This window comes from Squalius cephalus (genome assembly GCF_949319135.1).
Source record: "Squalius cephalus genome assembly, chromosome: 17".
NCBI classification, from domain to species: domain Eukaryota; kingdom Metazoa; phylum Chordata; class Actinopteri; order Cypriniformes; family Leuciscidae; genus Squalius; species Squalius cephalus.
In genome coordinates, this window is record NC_137138.1 from 16,016,322 (window position 1) to 16,028,283 (window position 11,962).

Genomic DNA, 11,962 nt, shown 5'->3' on the forward strand with positions numbered 1-11,962 from the left:
ATCGCACATCCAGCCCAATGGTACATTCCCCCTGGACCTGCACATGACTTGTTTATCTGCCCAGAGGCACTGAGAGACCTCAACAGTGACGTACTATAGCACATGGTTTAATCAAGGAGATGCAGAGATGACCATGTATTACACCCAAACAAAAAATACAAAGGGGGTGTTTTTGTTGAAACAGCACGGCAGAAGAAAAGACTCAAAGAATCTATTTGGAATGGACAAAAAGAGATATTAGCCCCATCAAATCTAGGTTGTGCTGGGGTCAATTCAACAAAACCTCCCATTTAGGAGGAGGGTCGAAACTTCGGCTGGGGTGCATTGTGCCCCAAACTAATCCTCTTTCTGAGAACAACCAAACAAAGACACAAAGCTCCAACAAAAGGCTACATAGTAGTAACTTACTTACTTAAAGCAGGGAGCGTCAAACAATAACGTAATTTAATATTATTTATAATATTATTTTTCATTCAAGAAGTGAGATTTTGTAAGGTATTTTTACTGGGAAACATCAGGGATCGTCCTTTTTTAATAGCCAGTACAGGATGAGTCATCAATATATTTGGTGCATTTTCCCAGTAGAGAAAGACATTTTAAAGCCGCCATGATATCAAAACTCACTTGGATATACGTCACAATAGGGAGGAAAATACCATTTCCGTTTCATGCAGACTTTAAATGTGTATATCTGCAAAAAGTTAATTTTGTAGACAGTAGCATTTAGACATTTGCCTAAACTTCTTATTTCATTAGATATTTAACACCATAAGATATTATGTTCTTAGATGTATGATATTGTATACACTGCCTCTTTAAAACTAGCAAGTTGGTCTAAGAAGAAAAAACAGATGGTAGATTGTCTCCCTGGTCTTACATACAGATTATCAAAAAGTAGATTATGAAGTTTAATTAGGTGATGGGGGGGACTTTAAAATGAGGTCTGTCAAAAAACAAAACTGCTTAAATGTCTGTCTATTCAATCCTACTTGTTAGTGTAACCAGTAATACACGTAGGAAGGGTGGTTATGATGACATCACTGGTTTGGTCTTTTGCGTAAGATCGTTAAAGGGGTCATATAATGGTACATGCACTTTTACAAGTTGATTGTACTGAAATGTGTGTTGGCAGTGCCTGTACACAACCATCATAAAATGATAAAAATCCATCCAGTGTTTTTTTTTATTAATCTTCTTATATGTTTTCCCCTCTCTCAAATCAAGCCGTTCGATTTTGTGACGTCACAAAATCGACGCCCCTCCCACGATCGTTGATTGACAGCAGCGTTTCAACACAGACCCGCCCTCGCTCATGAGCGAGCTGTCTGTCATCATAGTCCGCGCGGTCATTGTTGATACGCTGGAGCAGAATGGCGTCTAAGCGATTGTGGTGTTCTGTTCTTGGGTAGGGGTGTAATGGTACACAAAACTGACGGTTCGGTACGTCCCACGGTTTTGACGTCTCGGTTCGGTTCGGTTCGGTTCATTTAGGTGGGGTGGGGGGTTTAGAAAGCTAAAATTGCTTCTTTTTTTAAAAAAAACAGTGCTTTAATTAACAAATTGTGTCCTTGTCTTTAAATTAATTCAATTACAAGTAAACGTCTCGCAAGGATAAAAAAAATGTATCTGCTAATGCTGTAAACTATATAGGAGCCCTTACTTTCACATTACTATAACATTAAAGCTTAACAACAGAGCCTAGACTTTTAGCCTAAATTCAGTTGCTATTTATTGTTAGATATAATAATAATCAACACTCAAGTAACAAATTGTATGAAAACATGTAAACTGTACATAAGGCAGTTTTTACAATAACATATGTTTTACTCTAATTTATTATTGAAATATAATCATTTACACAGTTGCTGTCATTTTCATGACTGATATTTTAAAAATACATTAAATAATCAAGATGTCATTAACAGGTTAAGTAAACTATAATATATAGGCTAATACAGTGCATTTATTTAGTGAAAGGGTTCATTTCCTTAGCAAACCAACAAGCTGTGGACACTGAATGACTTGCCTGAGGTAAATAAAGCTATATGAAAAAGTGTTTTATTGACGTATTTCCGCTGTTGAAACACTGACTTAGCGATTACACGAGTTATGATGCCTTTCAGTAAGTATACTGTATCTTTTTAAACATACCTTCAGGTGTCCATTCATGTTTATTCTGTAACTGAGGAAGAGATGCTCGCGTTTACTCGCGCTCCGCGCTGCCGCTTTAAATGAGGAGCTAGTATGGTGATCTGTCACGCCACATCAAAGAGCGCCAAAACGACATCTAATGTTTGAATTTCGTGATCAAATAGACAGAATCTGAAAGATTACACCTTGCTTATTATCGAAAGTAACAAAACACTGAGCTTATTGCGATTAAATGTGGTTAATGGTGGTTAGGCAACAACGCTGTATTCGTTGTGTACACATAAGACATGAGGTCCAATAGGGGCGGGGCGGGCGTGTTCGGTACGCCATGAGAGTATCGCGATTCGTATCGTTGGTGGTGTATCGCGGTTTTTCGGTACGGTTCGAATATCGTTACACCCCTATTCTTGGGTGTAATAACGAACACAGCATCATTTTGATGTTCCTAAATCCGAACCGCTGAAAACGGCTGAGTTTTGTTTTAGAAGGGAATATTCCCCACGATCAACGTCAATGCTTTCATGCTTGCGCGAATCATTTCACACACCAGACTGCTTTACAAACGAGGGTCAGTAACGCTATAAAGCTGGTTTTGCTAAGAAGCTGCTCCTGAAAAAAGGATCGGTACCAACTATTCGTGTTCCTGCTGCACCTCCAGAATAACTGAAGTGAGTGTAACGTTTTATTAACCTTTATATTAATATTTATATTAATCTTTGCAAATCGCTTGCTGCACGCTTCACGATGAATGCGGCTGTTTACACTCAGGGTACATTACGGCATGTTTTCTATGTACAACGTTCTCAATATAATTCATAATCCCACGTTTATAATGAAGTGAACAACGCGTTATGGTTATTACAAACGGTGTAGGCACAGAACAGAGGGGCGGGGTGAGCAAAGCTCATTATCATTTAAAGACGCATGCACTTAAAGGGCGTGCTGAAAACAGAGCTGTTTTTGACCAGGTAAAATTAGTGTTTTCTTACAATACTAATGAGAATTTTTAATTAAAGTATATTACAAACTTTTAATTTAGACCCTAAAGAATCATATTAGCTTGTACAAAAATGGCATTATATGACCCCTATAAGATAACAGCTCAAAAGCTAATAATAAAACCTGAAAACTGTGGAATACTCTTAGGTTAAATGTCTGATAAGAACACAAAGGCAAAAATAAGGGAGTGAACTGGTGTAATAATCCACCCTTATGGTGACACTGTAAGAATTGGGATGAACTGAACAGTTCAAAGGCTGAGCACAGGAGGAAAAGAAACAATATGAAATTTGCATACAGGCCCAAACAACTTGGAAAGACTGAGTCACCTGCAGCATTAATATGTGACATAAACATGAGGCTACACCAAGGTCTTTCCTAATTTGTAATATCATATTAACAGCTAGCATTCCTTCTCTGACATATTTCTACCAGAGGTAGATAAAATAATAAAAATAAACAACTATCAATTGCTTACATTTGTGAAATGACAAGACATGAATTTCTGCTGAATTCCCAGGACAATTCATTTTCCAGTCATTTGTGATGAGAGTTGGAAAAAGAATTATTAATAATAATAATCTAAAATCCAATTTCTATCTGGTGAAATATTTAGAGCTAGGCACAGCTTAGAAAAAATTATTTAGCCAACTACTAAAATCATACATTTCCAAGACAAAAATCACTAATATTTCCAGGTTTTCCATAACTAGTATAGTAATCCTGAAAATAAATCTACAATTGTCATATTAACAATTCAAACAAGCACAATAAACTACAGATTTAAATTTCCAAATGAGGAACTTAATGGGACACCAAACAAATGTCACATAGGCCTACTAATGATACTATTCCCAAACAGCACGTTACGCAATCCACAAATGGATGAATTTCATTATAATTGGACAAGGATCCTGTCTTCGAGACAAGAACAATATCCAATAAACAGCAGTTACTGAATATCTCCAGTATTGATTATGCTGGTTTTGACAGATACACGTAATGTCTAATATATGAACCACTAAAGAATAAGAGGAAGAACTCGCCATGAACACATGGTTGTGTCTCAATACCCAGTGAGCTGCCTTCGCAGACAGCATTGTTTGACATCAAAGCCGCATTAGAACGCGCACAAACGTGCTGTCTAGATAGGACGCTCAGTGTGTATCGAGACACCGCGAAAGCCGAAACTACTTACAGACCGAAACCAACAGGAACACACCTGTCCGCGATACTTCCCTGTGTTTTATAGGAAGTCAAAGGCAGTTATGCAGAACTACAGAGCGTCAAACAGTTGAAGATTACCTTTTGTGAGGTTTTATGATGTTTTTAGATGAATTAAAATATTTCAAGCTAGTCATGTTACATTAAACGAAGATTTAAGTCCCTATCCAAAGACTGATGAAGGCGTCGTTTACTATCTCGCACAGTAAATTACTGTCCATCTGTGACATATTACATACTACTTATTTATCTATTTAATGGTGGAATAAAATGTAAACTATTACAAAAACTCACCTTAGAGTAGAGTTCGGTTACAGACATGATCCCAAATACAGCAGCTCCCACCTAAACTAGTCACATCAGCACACGTAAGGTTAAATATTTCCGCTTGAATATGATGATATTCCCATCAAGCTTTATAATCCAGCTTTCTTGTGTCCTGTCACCACTCCATGTTGTGCTGGTTTGTACTTTTGAACTCCCTCTGACGGCTAATGTTAGCGCGTTAGCCGCGCCTGATCACGGCAGGTGTCTGTCCCCATAATTGAAGTTCAGTTAGAAAAGCGTCCTTCATCCTCCGCATAAACAAATTACAAGTTAAAATAAGCAATGACTGCAAGTTATCACAGACTTCTAATAATGGCTTAAATGTATCGGTTAAACGAGAAATAAATATGTCAAAAATGCAGGAGTGAAGTTGCTGCCCTGCCTTCTTTCCGTCTCCATGGACTCTCGATCATGACTGACATGACCGCACCGCAGCGGCAGAGGATCATGGATCAATGGCACAATTCAGTGTGTTTACAGCGACACCCTCTGGCCAATTACAGCGCTGCATTAAAATCACGTTGACAGAAATATAAAATGCTAGATTGTAAACATCAGTATTGTTCGTGTATAGACTCAAGTCTGTCAGCAGTTAGAAAATATTACGAGAACAGTTCAAGATAAAAGCGTTTACCTTTTGTATAAGTGCCTTTTACATTTAAATTAGTTCTGAACACCAAATGAGGAGAAATGCAAAGCTACAAGCACTTGCCTCATAGCTGTAAATGTAAAAAACGTTTAAAAATCTTAAAACTTACTGACACATTGTGATGAAAGTATAGGGGTACTTTTCTTGTCACACGACAACAAAATAGTTTTCTTATTGATGGCTTTTTTATTTATTAATATTTTAAAACAAACCAAAGCCAAACAGGCATTTCCAATAATAAATCCTATAATAAAAATATGCTTGTTTTTATCTGCATTTCACTCCTCTAACTTGTGTATCACAAGCTTACACTTAAAACTTGGCTTTATTTACAGGGAAGTTTGTTTGCTGAACTTGGGTCTTAAGATAAATTACTTGTGTTGGTTCTCATTTGTAAGTCACTTAAAAGCATCATCTATTAATTGACTACATGTAAATTTAACTGTAAAATAGCATCACTGCTTATCTTAATTTTATTTATTAATTAAAAAATATGTTATTTCTAGAAAATGTGTATTCAAGCCATTTATTTTTGTTAAATTCTTTTAATTACTTACTTGATCCAGACAAAAAAAAAAAAAAAATCACATCATTGACCTGTATACATCACTAAATTCCGTGCTTCTGATCTGAGACCAACTCCCTTAAATTATTGTTACTTGTTACTTATTGTTACATCTTTGACTCCAAAAATAAACTACTAGTTAATATACAGTATAACATCAGAATACACATCATTGCTCCAAGATAACACTGTTCTGATTAAACTGATTGGGTCCATTTCACTGTGATCACACAATGTGAAGTTTAACTCTCTAATACTTACATGTACTTTTTCTTATGTTTCTTAGAAATATTTGAGAGCAGAACCTGCCTAGAATAATCGAATAGTGTGCGGTGTTTGCTCAGTGTCTGCATCATTAATCAAAGACACAAGCTGAGCAACACAGCAGCTTCTCTACTCTTATCTGCAATGTGCAAAGTGGACACAACACAAGCCATGTGTAAAGTACAGCGTGGAATAGAAATTCAGCCTAAGTAGTGTTCACATCCTAAACATAAAAATTCCATAAACAGCGGTGTGATTGTTGTTGTTTTGAGAAAAAGTGTTTAGCTGGTTGCTATAGTTTTTAAATTAATGTATTTATAAAGCTGTAACCTGTAAATCTCAGTGAACCACATGCTGTATTATTAATGTGATAAGAAAATCTAGAATGAAAGAGTAGCTGTAGTAGCTGTAGTAGTGTCTGACTTACCTTGACATAAAGCTCATGTTCACGCATCTTCTTCTCTTAAAAATTGAGCCAATATCCACAGACACAATGATCATCAGAGCTCTGAATTATTCAGATATAGTATATTCCTCATGTCATGCTTTAAAGGATTGTATAGCGTACTTTGCAGAGTCTGAGAATTTTGTAAAGTTCAAAACTGGCTTGGGTAAAAGTTAAACCTGTCTGAACAGCTGAGTGAGAAAGAAAAAAGGAGACAGAAATGAAATCATACCAACTGCTCCCACACCCATAGCACTCCTAGGTAAGGTATTGGGCGTTGACTAACTTCTTTACCATACACAAGCTGTCGTGGAATCTGCAGTGTCAAAAGTTAACCGCCCACTCCCTCACCTACTAATCATTTAGCCCAGCAGCTTATTGGTCTAAAACCTTGTTGCCAAATCATTATGGAAATCATCTAGAGTGTTAACTGTGTCATTTTTGACCTTTTGACCTCTCCTGGTATTGTACTGTACATGCTTCATAGCAACTGTGGACAGTGTCTTATTTTTTTAATTAGATGGTTGGTGTTAAAGGCGGTGTAAAAGGAAGTCTTCTATGTGAAGACACTTTTCACATTCTATTCATTGAAATGATTTGCTTTCTTGAAATCTTGAAATAATCTTTTAAACATGCAAATATCTACCTCAAAACAAGCTAATCCAGTCAGACTTGTATTTACTGTATGTCTGAATACAAACTTTGACACGGGATAATGAATCTGATCACACAAATGTGTAAAACATAGTTATTCAGAAATGAGAATGTAAGTTAGGAACTTCACTGAAAGTTCCTTTTATTTGATCTGTTTTCTTTTTATACTGTTTTTAGAATATTGTATACTAATGTTAAGAATGTTACTAATGTTGTGAGAAGAATTGGTTTGGATTTATGCCAACTGTCCACCAGAGCTGGAGCTGCGCTCTCGTCTCCTGAAGGGATGAACTGCTGTGGTGCCGGATATGGGCCTTGAAAGGATGTCCTGAATCTTCTTATTGTACTGCTCCTGGTACATTAGGCCCTCCTGGAACTCGTGTTCTTTCTCAGCTTGTTCTGCTTCACAAATGCGCTGGCGGTGCAGCATCTGAGCCAGTAAATCAGCCTGATACTCCTGAGAGGCCTCCCTTAAACTGGACATATGTGAAACAAAATATTATTCATTTTTGTATGTTTTGGTATGGGTATGATTAAGTTGAACAACTTTGAGAGACAGGAACCTACCGAGTCTTTTCTTCGTCATCCAGCAATTTGTTCTCTTGAATGATTCGTTCAAGGTCCTCTCTCTCTTTGAAAGTCTCAGCCTGTTTCTGCAGGTTCTCGTTCACTAAAGAGAATTTAAAAAAACGATTAAAAAGCATTTAATAAAACTTTTATTAAAAAATGTAAATTTAAATGTTTCTTTTTGAAAAGTCTTAGGTTCACCAAGGCTGCATCTATGTGGTCAAAAATACAGTAAAAACAGTAATATTGTAAAATATTATTACAATTCATAATAACTTTTTTTTTTACTTTTACTTATATTTTAAATATACTAATTTGGTGCTCAACTTTATGTGATTGTGCTACTTCATATTTTTGTGGAAACCATGACTCCAGATTTTGAATGGTAGTGATTATATATATATATGTGTTTCTCATCATTTATATTTTCATTGTTGGGTGAACTATCCTTTCACTTAGTTTCTTTAAATTAATGAAAAATTAAAATTAATAATAACAATTTTAATATTTGGTTTAGTTTGTAATATGTTATTAAATAAAAAATTATATAAAATATAAAGAATACATTAAATAAGTATTAATTATACACAATATATATTTTAAATAAATCTTTAAAAACTGAATTACTGTTAAATCTAATCTTTAGCAATCTCAAAACGAATATCCATTTTTCATACTGCACATTATAATCTTGTGATTCCTAAATTGACTTGCAGCATTAAAAACAAACTCGTGCAAAATCAGTTTTTGTGTGTGTTTTTAGTAATTGTTGGTTTGGTGTGTTTGAGTGCTCATTGTTACAATTACACAGCAAAAGTTCAGTGACATTTTTATTTGTGCATGGTAGAAAGCACACAGTGAACTCCGAGAAAACGCTATGCTTGAGCAAAGTTTGTGAATAGGCTACAAATGATGCCCATGAAAGAGACTGTGAACACACTGAATAGGATATGTTTAGTTGGTGAATAGCAGGCTACTATTACACAGTAGCGATAACGTTAAGCGCACCAGAATGAAATATAATATTCAGAAGTAAACAGCATAGCTGACTTACAGATTCAGTTAACATCCACAAATGGTGGATTTTACAGTGAACTCCGAGAAAACGCTACTTAAGCTCCGCTGCTTTCTTCGACCCTCTCTGTCTCTGGTCCTGGGCTGTGTTCACTCAGTGTGTCAGTGTGAGAGAGGGAGTGGCCAGCGGCTAGAGCGGCAAAAGCCAGTGTGTGCTTCTTTTACCGATATATATTTAACGATATCTTTTGCATTTCTAATCCAAACAACGTCAAACTTGGCACTGCACTTACTCATGCCCGTAGCAAGACACCTGTCAAGTTTGAAATCCATCAGACTAACGGTTCAAGAGATATGCAAATAAAAGACAGACTCACAGACTGACAGACAGACAGACGTTTCTGTAATATATAGATAGTTATAGATAGATAGATGATTTTAGTGATTTATTTTCATTTATTAAGACGAAAGTTTATTGAATATATATATATATATATATATATATATATATATATATATATATATATATATATATATATATATATATATAAAATGCCTGATCTTAAAGCATTTTCCTTACAGTTCTCCTGGATCTGCAACCGGCGAGTGTCCATGACATCCTTCATGAGTCTGTCTCTCGCTGCCTTTTCCAGACGCCACTGTGCCTCCCTGCTGGTCCAGGCCTGCTGGAGCTCTGATTCAAACAGTTGCTCCGTCTCAGCTTCTTGTCGTTTCTGCTCTTTCAGCTGCTCTGCTAGATACTCCCGGTACCTGTGCTGCTCCTCTTTACGCTCCAGCTATTCATGAAGAACATTTCATAGATTTAGATTTTTGGATGAACTACTCCTTCAAGTGAAGATCAAAACCTCTGTTAACAACACTGTACTCTGCTGAAGTCTAACCTTTTTGAGGAACTCCTCCTGCTTTTCATCCCTCTCTTCACTCAGAAGCTTCTTCAGGATGCTCATATCCAGAGCCAGCTCATCCTGCCGATCTCGTGCCAGGCGCTTCATCTTCAGTCGAAGAGAAAAGTCCAGCTGCTTACGTCGTTTTTCTTGGTCTTGAAGCTTCTGTCTGTGTTCTCGCTCTGCCTCCAGACGGAGCATCTCCCTCTGGTCTCTCTGAGGAACACAGCGTTCAGAAGAATCAATGGCGCAACTTTTTTTGTACAAATGTTATGCTGGATTTTAAAATTCAATAAACTTTTGTCTAAATAAATTAATTTAGTGTTTAGAATTTTAGTGTTTTAAAAAACATAGTTCACACAGGGATAGTTCACCCAACAACTGCTTGGTTACCCACAGTCTTCAAAATATTTTCTTTTATGTTCAACAGAAAAAAGAAATTAATACAACTTTGGAACAACCTGAGGGTGAGAAAATTATGACAGAATTTTTATTTTTGTGAATTATCCCTTAAAGGTCATCTAAATGAAAAAAACAGAGTAAATGAGCATACACAATTAAATATTTAATATCGACAGATACGGATCAATTAAAAAACTGTAATATTGGCCCGTAACTAATAACCTACAGAAGTATTGTGCATCCCTAATAATAATTTGAACTTGATTTGATTGATTAATTGAATTGAATGATCAGTACCAGTAACTGGGCCTCCTCTTGCTTCAGCTGCTTGGCCCGGATTCTCTGCTCCTCAACCATTTCCATCTGTGTTTGCAGGAATGCCTTCTGCTGGAGGTTGTTCTCTTTCTGACGTTGAGCCTCCTGGTTATGACGCTCCTCTTTAGCCAGCCTATCGCTCTCCCACATCTGAGTGAACAGTCTGTCTTCTTCTTGTTGCATCCGTCGCACTTCCTCCTTAGTACGGATCTGAGATTCACGCTCAGTGCAGACCTCATCCTGTCTGCGCTTCATCTGCATGGTGCGCAGCTCCTGGCATTGCTCTCTAAAACACAGGAAGAGGGAAAATCTTATCTAATCCAAAGTTCAAGATGGTCCAACTACTAATGATACGGCCTTCTACCTGAAGAGTTGATCGAATTTATCAGCAACAAGCCTCTGTCTCTCGCTCTCCCTTCTCTCTCGTAGAGTCGTGGCTCTTTCATGCATCTTAGCCTGCCTCTCCAACACTGTCTCTTTTTTTGCCTCCATCTCCCTGAAGAGTTCCTGCTCTTCTGACTCCAGCAGCTCATGAAGCCTGTCGAAAAGAGCCAGACAAATGTCATTACATTACAGTGAAAGACTATTTCTTAATCATTTATGAGGTTATTCCATTCAAACCTTTCCCTCTTTTCATCAATGCCTATATGGTACTGCTCTCTTGCTTCCTGTAGATGTCTACTAATAGTGGCCGACACCATCCGGCGCTGTGTGTTTCTTTCCCATCGCATTCTCACATCACAGGAGCTATGATCCTTGGTAAACTCCAGAACCTCATTCTGTGTCGCCTCCTGTTTCCTTCTCCTCAGAAAAAGGTTGTCTATGTCTTTGGATAAAGGTTGTCTTGCTCTCTGAAATGTACATATTTGAGTTGAATATTAACACTAACCAAAATTGAAAAAATATGTAACATACTGTTTATCAAATCTGCTGTCTTCCCAGAGAGAAAGATAATGTTTGAAAAATTGGTCTCATAATCATCATCATCAGTGTGTGTGTGTGTGTGTGTGTGTGTGTGTGTGTGTCTGTTGTGTTGATTCTGTCAAGCAAACATAACTAATAACTCACCACTGCCACGGAATGTGCCGGTCCAGTTATTTCCCGCGTCCTTCTTTGGTGGGCTGTCAACATGGTAATTTTTTTAACTCCACTTTCTCAGACTCTAGCTAGCTTGAGAAATGACCCTCCAACTGTCTAACGTTAGTTGCGTTTACGGAACTGAACTGATGTTGCCATAACAACGGCAAGCCATATCAGCCGCCTTTCAAAATCAACTTATGCGATGATGATACGATGATGATTGTAATTATCCTAAAATACAGTTAAATGTTAAAGTTAAATGCCCTATTACAAAAACTCCAATAATCTTGCGACAATTTAATTATTTTTCTTAATCACCGTGACAGGCGAGCTTTTATTTTGTGTAGTTTTCAAGCGTTAAAACGATACCCACCTTCCCCCCTCTAATCTTATGACGTTTT

General features: G+C 37.0%; 2 protein-coding genes across 4 annotated transcripts in view; both read right to left on the reverse strand.

The window, feature by feature from the left end:
• The window catches only part of myo5b (myosin VB), a 59,921-nt gene extending 53,213 nt beyond the window's left edge, over nt 1-6,708 (reverse strand). For 2 of the 3 annotated variants that reach the window (XM_079847828.1, XM_079847830.1), the window contains exon 1: nt 4,669-5,112. In XM_079847828.1, the coding sequence (XP_079703954.1) occupies nt 4,669-4,695 (27 nt within the window). In that variant the 5' untranslated portion in view covers nt 4,696-5,112. Of the gene's footprint in view, nt 1-4,668; nt 5,113-6,606 lie in introns of those variants that run through there. The other variant, XM_079847829.1, reaches the window with a different exon arrangement.
• On the reverse strand, nt 6,709-11,753 carry cfap53 (cilia and flagella associated protein 53). Its single transcript, XM_079847831.1, has 8 exons — nt 11,550-11,753; nt 11,103-11,332; nt 10,846-11,019; nt 10,464-10,767; nt 9,762-9,980; nt 9,440-9,656; nt 7,846-7,948; nt 6,709-7,754 (listed from the first exon to the last, which is right to left on the reverse strand). The coding sequence occupies exons 1-8, from the start codon at nt 11,610-11,612 to the stop codon at nt 7,514-7,516; spliced, it is 1,551 nt and encodes a 516-aa protein (XP_079703957.1). The 5' UTR covers nt 11,613-11,753; the 3' UTR covers nt 6,709-7,513.
• Between the last annotated feature and the right edge of the window lie 209 nt (nt 11,754-11,962).

What these genes read in the sequence shown, in the direction of transcription:
- cfap53 (XM_079847831.1), bottom strand. Translation starts at nt 11,612, where the DNA reads ATGTTGACAGCCCACCAAAGAAGGACGCGGGAAATAACTGGACCGGCA. An exon ending in CGGCACATTCCGTGGCAGTG is followed by an intron (nt 11,333 to 11,549) that starts GTGAGTTATTAG and finishes TGTACATTTCAG; the next exon opens with AGAGCAAGACAACCTTTATC. An exon ending in AAGAGGAGGCCCAGTTACTG is followed by an intron (nt 9,981 to 10,463) that starts GTACTGATCATT and finishes TGTGTTCCTCAG; the next exon opens with AGAGACCAGAGGGAGATGCT.